The sequence below is a fragment of the Carcharhinus amblyrhynchos genome, chromosome 12, assembly GCF_965287045.1.
Source record: "Carcharhinus amblyrhynchos chromosome 12, sCarAmb.v2.hapA, whole genome shotgun sequence".
Taxonomy (NCBI): domain Eukaryota; kingdom Metazoa; phylum Chordata; class Chondrichthyes; order Carcharhiniformes; family Carcharhinidae; genus Carcharhinus; species Carcharhinus amblyrhynchos.
Genome location: NC_137335.1, coordinates 46,418,000 through 46,436,867, shown reverse-complemented (window position 1 = coordinate 46,436,867; position 18,868 = coordinate 46,418,000). Strand labels below are relative to the sequence as shown.

General features: G+C 40.8%; 1 protein-coding gene across 3 annotated transcripts in view; it reads right to left on the bottom strand.

Moving 5' to 3' along the window:
- Positions 1–18,868, bottom strand: part of nrxn1a (neurexin 1a) — a 1,747,513-nt gene that overhangs the window by 133,800 nt on the left and 1,594,845 nt on the right. For 2 of the 3 annotated variants that reach the window (XM_080200471.1, XM_080200468.1), the window contains 2 exons: positions 8,703–8,792; positions 7,257–7,576 (listed from right to left, as the gene is read on the bottom strand). In XM_080200471.1, coding sequence (XP_080056597.1) covers positions 7,257–7,576; positions 8,703–8,792 — 410 coding nt within the window. The remainder of the gene's footprint in view (positions 1–7,256; positions 7,577–8,702; positions 8,793–18,868) is intronic. The other variant, XM_080200469.1, reaches the window with a different exon arrangement.

Genomic DNA, 18,868 nt, shown 5'->3' with positions numbered 1-18,868 from the left:
TTACATGTTCCAAATATATGGTGTAACTAATACGCAGCATATCATCTGCTGTTCTTATTATGTATATCTCCACCAATTTTCCCTCTCTCGCTATATGTTATAGACAGGGTCATTTCTGTGACAAAGATATTTGTGTTCTCAAAGTGTAAAACCCAATAAAATGTTATGGTACTCCGACAATAGCATTCCACTTAAATAAAAATGCTATCACTTATGTGCAACTAATAAAAATGAGAAGAAAATAGATAACTTAATCTGCCTCAAAGACAGTTTTAGGGGGTTATAAATGTGATAATTTGTGGTATAGTATTTACTGCATTTTAACGCTGCAGACGGTGAAGAAATCCAATGGACTGCCTCCATGCATTGATCTAAATTAACAGTGTTTTCTATGATTTATGAGTGGATTCCGTCAGCGGTGGCCATTCCCAACTGTTCAATTAAAGGAAGGTAAAGACTTTTTGGATATCTTCATTATAAAAATGAAGTGCCTGGAATTTCCACTGTTATTCCATGACAACTTCAGTGGAAATGTTGGAGAAACTCCACAGGTGGCCATTTGTGCCACATCTATGGAGTTTCTGCTATTCTTCAGTGCATTTGGCAGGAGAACAGAGAATAACGTCAGGTATTCCATCTCATTTCGCTCAAGGTACTTTGAAATTCATTCTCGAGCAAGGATAATATAACCAAATGCAGGAATTTTCCGGCTTATCAACAAAACTGGTGCAGTTCTATTGTGAGCAATACTGCTCTCAAAATGGTGGCAACTACACTTCACCATTGTGGCCAACACAATAACAGAAAATTGTATTTCATGCTTTCTGGTCATTTCTTATATTTGTGTACAAACCTTATATTCTGATGTAGTTACAGTGCAGAAGGAGGCCATTCAATCCATTGAGCCCACAGCAATTCTCTGACAGAGTATCTTACCCAGGCCCACCACCCCCCCCCATCCTATCCCTGTAACCCCCACACATTTATCATGGTTAACCTACCTAATCTACACTTTGGACACTAAGGAGAAATTTAGCATGGTTAATATATCTAACCTGCACATTTTTGGACTGTGGGAGGAAACCAGATCATCCAGAAAACCGCAAACACAGAGAGTATGTGCAACCTCCGCGTAAACAGGCACCCAAGGCCGGAATCAAAGCTGGGTTCCTGGCGCTATGAGACAGCTAACCACTGTGCCACCGTGCCACCTGAACTTTGGATTGTTTCAGTGCATAGCTTTGATACAAGAGTAAATTCAGTGAGGCGACGCCTTGGGTATCAAATTTCTGTCAACTGGAGCTCGAGTTATAGATAGGTCACTTAAGACTTAGCTCTATTTCTTAACTTCCTTTATACTTCAATATTTACCAATACAGTTCAGCATTTATCATAGAGATTTATAGCATGGAAAGAGGCCCTTCTGCCCAACTTGTTCATGTTAGCCAGTTTTTAACCACTAAACTAGTCCCAATTGCCCGCGTTGTTTTGTTGATGTTACTTCATAGTAACTGTGTACAATAAGTCTGTTAACACTTTTTTGAACTTCACTGTTAAACTATTTCATACTAATCACATTAAGGTCACTAATTTTGTATTCAAATGCACAATTCCTTACAATTATCTGTATTAAATTGCATTTGGCACAATTCCAGCCATTTAATTCATTAGAGTCCTTTGCACCCGCACTGAACCCCCCCCATCTCTGACTATCAGCTAGCATCCTCTGCAAATTTAATCAATTTGCTGAGAGCTTCTGAATCTATCATTAATGTAAATTAGAAACAGTAGGGAGCTCATAATCAATCTCTGGCGCATACAACATGGAACTGTCCTTTGCCTGAATTCTCAACATTATTCCTTGAACAAAGTACCTCCTGTTTCCTTTCCTTTGACAAATCTCTTATCCATTTCCTTGTCTTACCTCGAATTCTTACAACACAGGAATATTAGAACTGTACAAAAACTTGGAGAAAGCCTCGAGCCTTTATATCTGAGCAAAGGAAAATAATGAAGCTCTTGAAGTGAAGTGGACGGGGGTGGGGGGGGGGGGGGGGGGGGCGGGGTGTGGGAGGGTGGTGGAACCAGATAGAAGGGGGGCTCTCGAGGGATATGCCCTGCCACTCTCTTCTCAACCAAGGCCCAAGCAAGATGACAGACTATAAAATTCTGCCCATAGTATCTTGAAACAGCCAAAAGTATGATTGTGTTTATCATTTTCACTCTGTCTTCATTGTCATGAAAGCAGACATTCACTGACCGAGATTTATCCCTGAATTTAGTTTTTTTTTCATTCTGGCAATATTCCCTCGGAACATTTATTAGTTTACATTTGTTATAGAGTTCCTGCAAACATTCAAGTAGTAAGAAGTCTCACAACACCAGGTTAAAGTCCAATGGGTTTATTTGGTAGCACAAGCCACAAGCTTTCGGAGCACTGCCCCTTCATCAGGTGAGTGGGATGTTCCCTGATAAAGAGGCAGTGCTCTGAAAGCTTGTGCCTTGTGCTACCAAATAAACCTGTTGGACTTTAACCTGATGTTGTGAGACTTCTTACCGTGCTTAACCCTGTCCAACACTGACATCTCCACAGTAAAATACCCATAGTTATAACAGCCATAGCAACAACAACTAGCATCTGTAATCCTGACTATTTTCCGCTATTAGCAACTTTTGGGATGCACTGAAAATGTCTTTCATCCCATTTGGACTAATTTGGCAAATTAGAAATTTGGCCTGGTTTATGTAAGTTGAACTGACATGGTACAAAGAAGCATTAAAATGTTCTTTCACGATCTTCTGGAGAAATGTTCCATTCAGTTAAATTGCATCTATTTATAATTAATAATGAATATAAATAAAAAGGGCAATTTTGTGCCTGCATTTGCTGCCAGCGAGAATGGTGAAGCAGGCTCAAAATCTCACAAGAAACTGGAAGTGCAATTCTTGCTACTGAGATCACATTTCCCAATTTTTCCTTGCCTCTCATTGGTGGTGCAACAAGGTTGCTATCTAGAAAGAATGAGAACTTCATTTAAATATATTTCAATGTATTAACATATGTTTAAAAGGGCCTCCTCTCCACGTTACTCCCCCTTCACAGAATATTGAAGCATGTCATCAAGGTTCACAACAGGTTTGCGAAGACAGGAAACAATGCCAACCTGCCAGGGCAATGTCAGGGGTATGTACTCTGGCCAGCCCCAAGGGAATGGTTCCATTTGTGTGTTGGGTAGGGTTGATGAGTGTGGGGGTTGAGTGCGCTCCGGACACTGCGATGGTGGAGGAAGGGAGGCCTTGAAATTCCAGTGGTGGGGTTGAGGGGGCGGGAGGTGGGGGGTGTGGAGAGTGGGAGATCAAGGAGAGTGCCCTGAGGGTGGTGATGGAGTGAGATGCAGTGGTGGGACAAGGGGAGGGGAGGGGAAGAGTGCCCCCAAGTCTTTTGTGATGGGGGTGAGAGGGGAAAGATTGATGAGTGGTGGGAGAGTGCTCCAGGGAATTCAGAGGTTGATGGAGAAAGGGGAGATTGGGGAAAGGTGGGAGAGTGCCCCTGAAATGCAGTGATGGGGAGACGGTGTTCCTGAGACTGCAATAGTGCGGGCAGGAGGAAGAGTGCCCCAGAGTCTGCTGAGGTGGGGGGAAGAGGGGCCGGATTGGAAAGAAGGGAGAGAGTGTACCTGAGACCATGGTGGTGGGGGGTTGGGGGTGAGGGGAGAGTGCCTTCAAGGCTGTGGTGATATGGAGGAGAGGAGAGAGGGTGAGGTGGGGGAGGGAGATTTCCACAATGCCTGTGAGGAGGGGTGGTGAGAGCGGAGAGCCTTGATGCCTGCCAAGAATGGAGTGGGGGGAAGTGGCGATGTTGACATTGGGGTGGGGAAGGGAGAGTCCTGTTGTTGGTGTTGTGGGGGGGAGAGGGGGAAGGGAAGTTCTGTTGCTTGTGCTGTGGTGTCGGGGGGAGTAGGGTCTTCTGTGTCCGTGGATGGGGCACAGAACATTTACTTTCTGAGCTGATCGGGGTGCCCATTAAACATGGCACCTTGATTTCTGTGGAACAGGCCTTGCCATCTCTATCAGGCTCCCCCCCCACTGCCAGACTGACGTGAAACCCCAGCCATTCATGTTTTTTTCAGTGTGTCTGAAAACCAGAACTAAAACTTGGTTGTGCAGTTGGTGAGTTACATGCCAGTTTTCAGTCAGAGCCTGATACTCTGGCTGGGATTCTTCAGTCCCGGTGCAGTGAATGGAGATTGGGCCAAGCACCAAATTCTCTGTTCTCACTGGCGGCAGTGGGGCGGGGGGGTTGGAAGAGATCGGAGGATTCCAACCTCTGAAAGAATGTGGGAAAATTCTGCCCAAATTTTCTGTCAAGTTCTGTATAACTTTAGATATTTCAAAAGAAATGCTTGTGAAATAAAAGAGTTGGCAGACATGGCATACATTGTGTTGGCAAGAGGACCAGATACATCTAAATTTTCTTCCTTTCATTCGTGAACTGAACCAAATACAAATTTTTGTTGGCACACGTTCTTCCCCATGCAACCCCTCCCTCGCCCCCAAATGAACACCAAAAGCACATCAATTACAAGTAGGAGAGAATTCACAACTGTGCAGCAGTTTAGAAAATATTGGCCCGGAAATAGTTGGAGAAATGGTGTGCTCTCACCACTCAACATCCTTAAATCATTAAAAACTCAACAATTTGTGATGAAAGGAAAGATTCTCCACAAATTGCTAGGGTGATCAACATCGGTTTTTGCACAAAAAGAATTCACCAGAATCCTCTCCATTGTGCGTCATGGAATCATTGGATTTGTACCATGAATGCAAATTATTCTTGCCACAGTCAATTAGGGCTGATAATTCACACTGTAAAGACTCTGATAATGAGGTGAATTATGGTCCTGATATGCCTCACAAATGAAAAGGGTCAGGAATGAAACAATGGGCAGAATCTTGTCCTCGTCCATATGGTATGTTTGGCGATGGGGCATTTAATGGGGAGAGGAGAATGATCGGTGCAGATCCTGCCACCACCTTGATTCAATTCATGGTAGTAAGGCCTTCCTGATGTCCCGTTGAGTGGACTGTTTGGGTTAAAACAGTATTCCTGACAGGTGGCAAATCCATTTCCATGCACCTGGCCCACCTGACCAGATCCAGTCAGCTGCCTGCCCAGAACAGGTAGGAACCTGTTGATAATGCAAAACTGCTCACTGTCATTTCATTATCACAATGCACCCTCCTCCCCAGCCAGGAGTCATGTGGGCGTAATTTGGAGCTGTTCTTGGAAAGCAGAATCCTGGCATCTCAACTAGGGATGGTTTGTGCTGAAGGGCAGGAGGTGACCTCTGGAGGTCCTTCTACTCTTACCCTCACCCTCCAGTCTCCCTCCCTCCCCCCCCCACCACCCCCCGGCACCCCCGCCACTCTGCAACAGGTATGCCATGGCTGACTGACTTCATGGTGTGTTTAAACAGTAGTAACTCATTCCTAGTTGTCACTTATAGGCACCTGACTGATAAAAACGTCATTCCTCATTGTATCCTGTAACAGCTGTGAGGTCTCATGTTTAATGGTAACTCTATGCATCCTGGCCATTTGGAAACCTGTATCAGCAATCTACTCAAAATCTTTCATTGCCTTGGTTCATTTCACAATCTCCAGCTGTTGGCGGTTTCTGAATTTGATTTGTGCATGAGTGCTTGGGACCAGAGAATCGCACCCTACATCTTTCTTTGGGCTGAATTTTAACTTCAAAAAAAATACTGGTTGGTTTGAATTGGATCCCACCCGGCCATTCTGGTTGTAGCTGAAGCCAGCAGACAGAAGGACGACTAATCCCAATTCAAAGGGGATAGGTGGCAGTTTTATGTATGATAATGAGATGGCAAGTTTTTGCACCTTCTGGTTTTGAACTGTAATTGTTGTCAGTCAGCTAACTTCCCAAAGAAAGAGAATTTGGCTGCTTCAGAGGGGTGAATGTCTTCATGACCACCTCTTGGATCCAAGTTCCTGTCTGAGAAGCCATTGCAACTTGGGATTCCCCAGCAACTACTTGTTGTCCCTGAGACCTCTGATCTCTCGCACACCACTGAGCCTCAATGCCACTACCATCAGGTTTCCACACCAATTGTGTCCTGTTCTATCACTCTATCTCCCAATCAATGTCCTATCTCAACTCTGGTCTACCCCATTTTGGTGCCAACCATCACAGTCAATCCTCCTCCTGATCACCTCGCTTTCACTCACTCCAGGAGAACCGCCGCCCAATTGATATCCACCAATGCCCCCCCCCAAATCTCCAGTCTTACACACATCCCTGCTGCAGACTTACTTACTTCCCAACGAACGAGATGCTCAGCTATAAACTAATCAATCATATTATTGGCTGGATGGGGGAATAGTTCAAATGGTGGGTTCCCTCTGACATCTGACCTACCTGAGCATCAGGTCAGTGCAAAGTTTGCTCTGTATTTCTGTTTCTGCACCTAATTTTCCACCCTCTTTTCATTCTTTACTGTTTCTTTCTCTATCCTTGATGTTGATTGGTTAAGGAGATACACCATTGGATTCAAATAGTCATGAGTGCCAGGTGCTCTTTCTCCTTTGTGCCAATGCACATTTCCAGAAATCCGTGGTACGAATATGATTTGAAGGATGTGGTCAAAAATTTAATTCATAGAGTCACACCATGTCAGCAATTTCTGGGCAATAATGCTCTAGAGGACCATAAGAGTGCTTTTATGTGCATTTAAAATTTATTGCTGTTTAAGACCTGCTATTCCTTTGTTCAACAAAATAATCTTTTCACATTTTGAAACTTATATTGAGTATCCAACCTGATTTGCTTGTCTTGGTCACCAATGTCTTCCAAATGCCCCTTGTTAGTTGATTTTCAATAATTATATCATATAATTCTCAACATGAGATGACTGTAAAGGCTTATTGTTAAAAAGAAAACTCAGAACTTACTTGACATTAACTTGACAGTGGGGCTGAAGCAATCACTTTATCTAGTTACCTTAATAGGTACTTCACATTACAAAATGACTAAAATGGAAATATCTCTCTGACGCAGGAAACAATAGTTGAATAAACAGCACTGATTCTTAATAATAGTTTTTACAGAAACTTCATATCATGTCTTTCCACGGTCCTCAGAATAACACATAATATTAAAGACACTATTTTAATACAAAATTTCATCCATTAAAAAAAAACACCCAAAGAAGAAAACAAAATCTGGGGTTACTTACCTGAGTCATAACATCTCTTGTGGTTGTAGACCTCCCTTTTCTGGTGGTAGTAGTGGCCATGGTGGTTGTAGTTTCCATAATGGTGGTTGATATCTCTGCTGGTTTTGATGTGGTTGTTGTTTCTGTTGTCATTGAGGACGCTTCCCCTACTAATCTCACATTTCCTTCTATTTTGATGTTTGGGGCACTTTCTGCTGCCATATTAAGTACTTTCAAGCCATTGTAGTACAGACCAGTTAGCTGTCCCTGGAATGGACGAGCTTTGTCCTTGCCACCAATTTTTATAGTTTCTTGGCTATTGAAGATTGTAAGCTGCCGTCCTGTGAAAACATCGTTACATATATAGGAAAAATGTTGAATGTGGACTTAATTAATTAGGAATTTTATTTTACAGTTATGTGAAGAAACAAATAACTCATGAGGTGGTTAATGACCGCAATAAATTACCGAAGAAAACTATGAATAGCAATTTATTGCTCGTGGATGAAATGTGAGAGATGCAGACTTTCTTAGAGGAATTTCATTTCTTTTGGTTGCTTAAAGGGCAATCAGATGTACGGCTTCCCACTTTGCTTTGCACAGCCTTCTTTCAAAAGCAATTTTTACTGAATTTAGAGAAGAATTTAACCATAGTAGAAGATGTTGCTTCACAAAAAATAACAGAACACATCGTGAGATCTTATGATGACTTTTGATTGCCTTCCAGCAAGCCTTCCTTTGGGTTAAAATGAGAAACAAAACTGTAAATGCAAATGTGAAATAACATGTGACACATAAAAATGAGAAAATTACGTGGAACATTTCACTCCAAAAGAAGAAACCTTTGCAACAGTACCACTTTTTTGATCTTTTCTGACAAAAAATCATTTATCATACTTTTATAAAGGGTTCAGTTTTTGCACAGCAAAAAGCATGCAGCAAATGTCATTTTATATTGTTAACTTCTTTTCAAACCACAATTCCTTCAAATGTTTGAAGTAAACGTTAAAGGGACTTCAGATCTTCTTTCCAATTCACATGAAACACTATTTAAGTTATCTATAGTTTAAAAGGACGTTGTTGCAGCAATGAAAAAAATGGATCACAGCTAATTGTACATCCTTTAATAACTAAATTTAGACATAGTAAACATTTTCTGTACAGGATTTATCACTGTTTGTTAAATGTCTAAGATTAATGTTGTACATTGATCACAATTAGAAGACTATATTTAACAGTCCCTTTAACCTTAAGTTAATGGGGTATGCTTATTAAACTGCTGATATTTCATAATGGGAAAATAATTATTCAACACGCAATGCAAATATTTCTAACTACTGTTTAAAACATTTTGTTTTATTTAATTTTACTGGCAATTTATATTTTAAGTTTATTAGTGTTACAATCCAACACTACTTGGTTATGTTCAAATTATTTTTTATTTGAAGTTTTAATCAATGTTTTTACCTTTGTCGAGTAGCCAATCATCAACTACTCGACCAAGTCGATATGGGATTCGCTGTCTAGCAATCGCCAGGCGTTCGTTATCATTGTTTCCTTTAAAGTTTAAAGAGACATTTCATTGGTTAAAATCTGTAAGGTCAAAGGTTAAAGGTTAATACTTAAAGCTTGAGCTATACAGTTGTCACATGAATTTTTGAATTTGGAAGTTTAAGAAATGCTATCTACAACATTTCAAATTTTTCAGGCATTTAATTTTTTTTAGCAAACAGAATTATTGTATTAATTAAGAATTAGAAAGCTGCATCGCCAACTAAGTTATTGAAGTTATATTATCGACATAACCAAAACAACAAATTAAATCATATCATATAACAGCTTTACAAAAATATTCATCTGTCTGCTAGTTTTGAAGAGAGCCCATATTAACTAGTTAAACCTTGCTTCAGTTGTAGGATTTATTTGTGTTCTCTGCAATTCTTCTCCATATTAGTCTCTTGAATAAAAGACTATGAAAGCTTAATGCCTGTGACACATACTACTCCTTCCATGCCTTAAGACACAACTAATGTTAATTTGGTTTTTGTATTCCAAAATTAAAATAAAACACATTAAATCACTCAAATTAGGGAAGCAGAAAGTGGCAAAATGAATGCTAATAGGTCTTAAAAATCCATTAGGCTGATTATCAGCAGTAATACAAAATTATTGTGTATTAGTAAGTACTATACAAAAAGCACAAATGCAGGTAACAAATATCAACTTTAATATGAAGCAAATGAGGCTTTGACAAGAGCAACTGTAAATTTAACAGTCCATTTCTTTCTTGGTTGACATCATGCCTTAAGCAACTGATTAATTAAAAACACACAACAAAGTAATTTAAAATATTTTTGTTTGTTTCTAATTGAATTAAATTCTACACTCCAAATCATTCAGATTAAAAAAATCATTTAATGAATTTGGATTTATTCCATGATCACTGCACAATATATTATTTAGGAACACACACAAATATCTGTTTGCCTGTGTCTTCCCGATTTTTGTTTTAAAATTTACACACGTTCAGAATTTTATGAGTTAACACTTCCATTTAAATTGGTTTTATAAGAAATTTGTACGATTCACTCTCAAGTCAGTCAGGCCCATAGCTCTTCCCCAAACAGCTCACGTATGGGTCGACTGTCAACAAATTACTGTAACGTGTTAAATTATTCCCTCCAACCAGTCACACCAATGGTGACCTAGCTACCTGTTGGTTGTAATCCTGACATAGTCCACTATGTGCTTTCAAATTTAAAACAATATGTAGAAACAACTATCTGCTGCATCATATTATGCAACTGTGGTACAAGCAGTTCAATAACATTTCCCAAATAATTGAAAGTTTATTCTGCTAAAACAAGTCAACCTGTCACTATTAGCATGGCTTTACCAGAGTTGCCCACACTCAGAAAACAAAATAAAAGAAAAAGATTAAGGCATTTAAGATAATATAGGTATCAGTATGAGAGATCACAAATTAATATTTCTTTTGTATTAGTGTCCCTTTACTGTTTTCTTTGAGTAACGTGTAATTGATTGTACAGTTCACTTTTCTTTTCTAAATATGAACTATTCCAATAGAGGCCTGGGCTTCACCACACAGTTGTCAAAATGTATCCTGCTGACTCTGACTGACATGCATCATCTGTTATTGTGCACAGATTTCTAGCATGAAACTTGTTTGCCACTTTATTAGAAGTTGGCTTGAAAAGGATTTGTTTTGGATAAAAGATGATCACCCAAGTATTTTGCTGTGACATTGCCATTGCTGATTGAATTCCACATAGCTCCATTCTTCCACCGAGTAGACAATATTTTGTCACTATTTTGTAGTGTATTAATTCTGTATGAACAGGTAGACTTCAAGGGAATAACAGTAATTTAACACAATCTGAGAAAGCAGCGAAAAAGTGAAAGAGGTCAATCCTTTGATTCAGAACTAAAATCTGCAGTAGAATTGAGAAAAAGCAGCGGAAAAAAAAAATCTTAATCATATCTTCATACCTGCAGGTCAGATGGGATAGACTAGCCATGTCAAGCCAACTGGCATGTGTTCTTTCTTTCCCAATGTACTATATTGTCACTGTTGAAAGCTAATTCTATTTTGCCCTTTCTCAAATAAAGGTGTCAGTCATTTGACATGAAACAGCAGCATCATCGTTGAAAAGCAATGAAGGAGACAGATAAGAAGCTGGAGCTACAGAAAAACAATTCAAACTCCAGGGTATATATTTTATCTTGACAAATACCCCTTTTTTATTTCTGTCCGCTTTGTTCACATTATTTAGCTACCAGGTCACACCTAAGAAACAACAGCCTTCACTGTCCTTCCCATATTGTGTGTTGCATCATCAATGGTGCAATATTAAACAAGAAATAACATTGTACTGGAAATCAGCATTTGTAATACTACACCACAATGTTTGCTTGCTTAGGTCACAGAAATGTGTCAATGCAAGTTAAACTACCCTGCAATAAGTACAGATCAATGGACTACCTGGCTGTGTTAGAATGCTGCACCAAACAAGATGTCCGGATAATATTCAAAGCCACTATAGCAAACCTTCGATTCATTACTGCTGTTTTAAGTGAAAACTTTGATTTGATTATCTATCATTAAGTTACAGTTTTTGGTTTTTACAACTGAACACCAACTGCTACTAGACTCTGTGTAATTCATAAAAACAGAAAATACAAATGTGACATTATTTTTAGAAAAGCAAACCACCATTGACTATACATGTGTATATTAAGTCAACATCAGGACTCATTAGCAATATTCTAATGGTAAATACTGGGAATTAATATACTTCTTTGAATGTCAGCATTAGCTAATAAAGGTGTGAAACACCCTAGCTGCTGGCTTCAGCATAAAGTAACAATTAACAAAAGGATAGTTTCCAAATGTGTAACTAGGGAACTGAACTGTTTTAATAGCCGATATCAGGAAATCAATTGAAGCAATCCTAACTTGTGATGAGGAGTTCAAGGCTGTCAACTCATTTGAGGTTCATATGATCTTTATCAAGAGATCAAGTTTCAAATGTGGCTTATGGTATCATCTAAATCCATCAATTATTTTCCAGCTGCAGTTTAGTCCTTGGTATCTACAGATTGTGACTGATTTCCCTTTGGTGAACTTAGCTCATTGCTGTACTATGAAAGTTTTACTTTCACAACCATAAAATACAAATGCAAGCAGATGAAAGTACAAGGAAGGGATTGCAGATATGAAAACTGAGAAATTATTTATATCGCAAATTAATGTGCTTTCCATATCATCCTGTGGTGTGGCAGATTGACATCTCAAAGTAGCACACCACAATTAAAAGCAGCACACAGATTTGCATCTATGATTTTCCCAATTAATCTTTCAGTCTTGGCTTATCCATCAGGAGAGATGTTGGGTAGAAGTTGGGAGGGGATAAAAAAACAAGTTAATCCTGCCTAATTTTGTGTGCAACTTTAAGGCTAACTGCAGCAGAACACACACTCTGCACAAACTCAGTTGGGAATACATTGCATTTAAATGAGTGCTTCTTGTTCAATATATGAAAATTAAAGATATGGAGGGAAGGAAGAAACTGCATTCATATAGCACTCTTCATGTCATCAGGGCTTCCCAAGATGCCTCACATTCAAAGAAGTATTTCAGAATGTAATCACTTTTAGTTCCAATGTAGACAAATGTAACAGCCAAGTTGCACATAGAAAGAACATAAGAACATAAGAAATAGGAGCAGGAGTAGGCCATCTGGCCCTTCGAGCCTGCCCCGCCATTCAATAAGATCATGGCTGATCTGTCGTGGCTCAGTTCCACATTCGCGCCCTCTCCCCATAACCCTTAATCCCCTCTCTTATCAAAAACCCATCAACCCGCGTCTTAAAAATATGTAGCGAGGTAGCCTCCACCACTTCAACGGGCAGAGAATTCCAGAGATTCACCACCCTTTGAGTGAAGAAATTCTTCCTCAACTCCGTTCTAAACCACCCCCCCTTTATCTTGAGGCTGTGCCCCCTAGTCCTACTGTCCTTTCTGAGCAGGAAGAGTCTCTCCACCTCTATCCCATCCATCCCATTCATCATCTTATACGTCTCAATGAGATCTCCCCTCATTCTTCTAAACTCTAACGAGTACAAGCCTAGTTTATTCAGCCTCTCCTCATAGCTCAACCCCCTCAACTCCGGCATCAGCCTAGTAAACTTCCTCTGCACTCCCTCCAAGGCCAAAATATCCTTGCGTAAGTACGGTGCCCAAAACTGCACACAGTACTCCAGCTGCGGCCTCACCAATGCCCTACATAGCCGCAGCAAGACCCCCCTACTTTTATATTCAATCCCCCTCGCTATGAAGGCCAGCATCCCATTCACCTTCCTGACCACCTGCTGCACCTGCAAGCTGGGTTTTTGCGACTCATGCACAAGGACCCCGAGGTCCCTCTGCACCGTTGCCTGCTGCAGTTTTTCTCCACGTAAGTAATAATCCTTCCTACCATTCTTCCTACCAAAGTGGACCACCTCGCACTTGCCAAAATTAAATTCCATTTGCCAGTTCCTGGCCCATTCGCTCAGCCTATCTAGATCCTTCTGCAGACTCTCCACACCCTCTGCGCAATTTGCCGTTCCACCAATCTTGGTGTCATCAGCAAATTTCGACACCATACACTCGGTTCCCTCCTCCAGGTCATCTATATAAATGGTAAATAGCTGAGGCTATTTACCATTTATATAGATGATCATTTACCATTTACCATTACCATTTACCAAAGCACCACAAACAACAATGAGATAAATGACTGGATAAAGGCTGGGGTTCTCTTGCCTTTTTGTACGGCAAAGTTGTCCACCCCACCCTGCTGCCAGTGAGAATGGAGTATCTAACACTCAACCAAATCTCCAGCGGGACTGGAGAACCCCAGCCATGGACAAGGTCAGAGAATTCTGGCCTCGGTGTTTTGCCGGTGTTGCTTGAGGAATAACTAACATATCTACTTTTCTGCAAATATTACCAATGGATCAGGGATCAGTTACACCCACCTCCAAGTGCTGATGGGTTTAAATGTCCCATCCAAAAGACAGTTCCCCATGTTTACTTGTGTTATGTGAAGTTAGATCATTGCTTTGAGCAGAACAAGCATGAAGAGGATTGTCAGTGTTGTTTAAAAGTACCTCGTGGCAAATATTTCCTTTCTCTTCCCCCCTTTCAAGCTTCTCCTCAGGGACCCAACCTATGAAAAGATTCTAGGACATTTGTACAGCTGCTGCCTCTAATTCTAATCCTCATGAAACTCACAAGTGTATATATCTCAAAGACAAAGGGATCTTCCAATAAGTTTCCCTTCCCCAACCCTACACTTCTCAATCAATCAGTTCAAGAACAAACCATAGCCTAACCTCACAGCATCCTCCTCCTGCTGTTATACTAGATCAAACAAACAAAAACATTCAAAACTTTACTTTTGGAATGATATATAATGGATGGTGATCCAATATCTTGGACAGTATCTTTATATTGCTAAACCCAGATCTTCACCATACCACCACATCCCTTAGTATGATTTATAAAATCAAATGAATGGAAGTCTTAGCACATAGAATCCCAATTGGTAGGTTATTTTCTCAAATGTTGAATCTGCTAATATGATTTTGAAGGTGAGAGGAAAATTAGAACTTGCAGGGTCCAAGGCTCTAGTGATGAAATTATAGAACCCACACATTGCAGAAAGAGATGATTCAGCCCACCAAACCTGCACAGACATCAATCCCCCCAGGCCCTTTCTCTGTGAACCTCACATATTGACCCTGTGAATCTTCTTGACACTAAGCGGCAATTTAGCACATCTTTGGACTGTGGGAGGAAACCACAGCACCTGGAGGAAACACACACAGTCATGGGGAGTATGTGCAAACTCCATGCAGACAGTTACCTGAAGGCAGAATTGAACCCAGATCCCTGGAACTGTGAGGCAACAGTGCAAACCACTGTGCCGCCATGCCGCCCTCAATGAACGAGAACTTTTAACATAATCTAGCATATTGGCTGATTAAAATTAGGTTACTTCAAACATCTTTTATGGATCAGTTCTTACTTGTTGAGAGAAGCCCCTTTTTATTTGCTTGATAGTGATATTTTACTGATCTCTAAAGAGCCTGAATAAAAGTGTATGGTTACAGGTTGTTCCAAAATCATAATGTCATAACATTTAAAGCTGTCCTGAAGGAATCTAATCGCAGTTGATGACGATGTGTCGCTTTTCATCAGCCCTGCGACGCTAAATTCTAAAAGTATATAACATTTTAACTTTGAGCCGTACATTATATTGGCTCCAAAATTATTGATGTGTAATCATTTCTACCTTAATTATACATGCAATTTTCTAAATTGCTGCTAATTGCGATGGCTTTGGGGGACGGGGGCAGTCGGAGCCATGGGCTCCAAAACACAAATGGGAGTCATGAAGATCCCTGGTGGTAATTCTCCTCTGACCCTCAGCTCCTTGAATATTTCTTTATTTAAATAAGCACATAATCGTCCGAGCTCTCATTGCCTCCTGCATGTCTCAGCAGTGACTTGCTCTCCTGCAGTGTTGCTGAGGCTTGAGAGCTGCTGGCGGTTTAATTGGCTGCCTGCCACCTTTAATTGGACAGCAGGCAGCCAACTAGGAGTCGGCCTGCAGATTTTTTTAGTGCATCTTCACACTGGGAAATATCGGGAAGCAATGGAAGGATTCCTGGTTGATTATCAATCTGTTGAACTGCGTCATGAATGCTCCTTCTGTGACCACCAAGTGCCAGCATGGGACTTGTATCCAGAGGTTCTGGCTACCACTGTGCCACAAGACTTTGCGCTGGCTGCAGTAAAATCAGTGAACTGATTCCGCTGTTGATAAGCGCAAGCTCAGGACCTGCTTTTTGCCAGAACACTGGGGTCCTAGAGGTCATGTACAATCCAGGGAAATGCTTCCATTTCCTTGATCAGTCTGCCATCAATTGTACAGAGAATAAATAAGAAGAAAGAAGCATGACGAGAGGGTAGGGGAGGAGGAAAAGAAAGGAGAGGAGGCAACCAGACTCTACTTTCTGTCCATGTTTTCTGCAAAAACTCATTCCACTTCAATACAAGTAACTATAATCCCAATTCCCCATTCATTAACAGTTCCATGCCATCCTGTTCTCTGTTACTGCCTATCACAGCATCTGCTTGGCCATAAATCCAAGGTAAAAGCCTTCACAAAATAAACATTCTAAACCAAATTTATTCACAAATTCATATCAAATCGTGCACAAATCAATTAAATATCTTGATATATTCCCTTGGTCCCTGTTTTACAAGTTCCTAGCCCGTCTGAGTGCTACTACACAGTGTTATAGGGGTTTCAGCATAGTTGGTGTGAGGCTGTTGACTTTCAGTGTAGGTGCCATGGGGGTAGATGTCAGCAACTCAGCATGGGCAGCAGCTGTCAGGTGTGGCTGCCTTAGAAGCAACACTATGAGCAATGGCAGAGCAGGCACATGAGGATGAAAGCCGTCATCCTGAGAGAGATTTGTGCATTATGAAGCCACTGAAGCTTCCTCAATGCAGAGCCTCAATAATTCAAGTAATCTGCAGCAGCACAAATGCTAGATTGCTGTGACATCCTAAGGCCCTTTTGCATATGATAATCCAGAACCATGGCAGTAGCAGTTTCAGCTTGCATGACTTCAACCTTAGTTTCTGCTGCAGTACTCGGATGTTTTATAGCTGTTGCTTGTGCTGTAACTGAGACACCAATGAGGTGAATCTTCCACCATGATGGCAGAACAAGTACGGCGATGAGAGATTTTGAACTTTTCACGATGCTGTCTTTATTTTGAGGCACCCTCGCGATCTCCCGCCAGGCTCAGAAGTGCTTATATCTCCCAGCGGGGCTAGTGGCAGGACATAGCTGCAAATTCTCACATGTGGCCTTCTACTTCATTAGTTTGCCCACCAAACTTAATTGAAGGTGCCTTCTTTATTGGCCACTTCCAAGATGATCATGTGCAACTCATGGCCAAAAAAGAACTTTGGGGTTCCCAACCCACAACTGAGGTTGGTATAGAGTTTGCGACCCAGCCAAGAAATTCCAGCTATGCATCTTGGTTGGGCCAACAAGTGTGTACACAAAGCTGGTCAACACTTCCATGCTAGAAAGGTTGGGCCCCAAATACTGCAAAACTCTTTCCCAAATTTTGCAAGACTGCTCCATTCTCTGTGACAGGTTTTCCAATGAACCAAGCATTTTGATTAGCGTACTCATCTTGTGTGGGCGACTCCAAAGTCCTCACTTGTCCATATGAATTCATTGTTGGTTGGCACCTATGCTGCCCTTGTCCCCTTTCCTAGCTGCAGCCTATGGTCTCACCATATGCAGATCTTGGCTCTAGTCTGTCTTCCAGGATTCATGCAAGTATCTGAGCTGGTGCTTGCAATTGTGAAATCAAGTGATAGTTGTCTTCATCATCACCTTCTTCTTGTTGTTCCTCCATTGTCTGATCATTGCAGGGAGAAAGGACATGGGAAATATTGTGGTTTTGGGAGTTGCAGGAGGTGGTGATGGAAGTAAGAGGTATGTGTTTATACCATCTACAGCTTACAACTCAAAATTGTAGGATGAAAGGGAAATGGGATCCAAGAGGAAGGCAGCATATTGTAACGTTCAATGGCTTCAGCCCTTCTACTGAAATAGACTCAGCAGTGCACATCCCAACAGTAGCCAGCATCATCTCCTCCTTGGTAAAGACATGCAGGTATGCCTCTCACCTTCCAATTAGTTCCTGCTATCTCTGGGTGTGCAACACATTGTCCAGCAAGTGAGAAGGAAATATATCAGTGAGTGTTTTTCAATCTTTTGGATGATGTGGCTGTCATGGTTGAATAGCTGGCAAAGAGGGAATTGAGTGTGTGAGGTTTTACATTGTCTTGCAAGTAAGAGGGAAATATATCAGTGAGTGTTGTTCAATCTTTTGGATGATGTGGCTGTTATGGTTGAATAGCTGAGAAAGAGGGTGTGAGGTTTACAGCAGTGGTAAATGTGTGAGCTTGAAGTGAAGCATATTTATGTTAGATATGAGACAGAGATTGTTGCTAGATGAGTAATTTGCATGTGGTAGTTTAAGCAGTGGCTAAGGCTACAGGTGCAGCAGGTAAGATATGGCATTTGAAGAAGCATTCACTGTCCTTGACTTCATGCATGAGTTAATTGAACTGCTTGTGGCACTGTATATAGGTCCTCAAGTTTGAATCCTGAAAATGACATCCACAGTGATCTATTGTCACTGTCTTTTGATTGGGTGTCTGCAGGGCCTCCTGCTCTCCCTGCAGATTCAGGACATCTTATTTCCACTTCCTCTCCAGAGACATCCAGTGGAGCATCTGAAATCTTTGAAGTGTGTGCTCTCCCATGTTGTGCCATTCCTCAATCTTTCCTGGGTCAGATTATTTTCAATCATGACTCCCACTACCACACACCTTCCTGTAAGAGATGTAAACTGGCTTCAAGCAGTGAAGACAAGCTTTAATGATAAAAGTTAGCTTGCCTCTCACTATATTATTCCCCTGCTGATATGTCCAGCCAATGAAAAGCACAGCCAGCACTGGCTGCATCTTAAATCATTAAAATGAGCAGGCAGCATGAAATTGGCATGCCGCCTCCATCGCAATCAACGAGCATGGGTTAATGACACATTTCCTGCTCCCATTTTCAGGGACTGTCTAATTAAGCCCCACAGTATTTATTCTGATCAGTGCAGAGGGACACATCAGCAACAATTGTGTGAAACCAGCAGTAATATTCCTGTGTGACCAGCAGAGAATTAGAACTTGATAGTTAAAGAGCTTTGCAGGTGGACATATTTAGTTGCTGCATTCAAGTCTTGATTATATTCTAAATAGATACCTTTCCAACAATGTTGCCCAACTAATTTATCAATTTCTGTTTATAAAATCAGTTTTTTTTTTAACAATAATCCGAATTTCAATACACAATGTACTTCAAATTTGCTGCATTGACATGGAGTTATGTATTTTTAATAATAATAATGATAGTTTTTTATATAAATAAAGCATTTCCATTTAAAATTTGATAGAGTTTGAAAAGGTGCTTTCT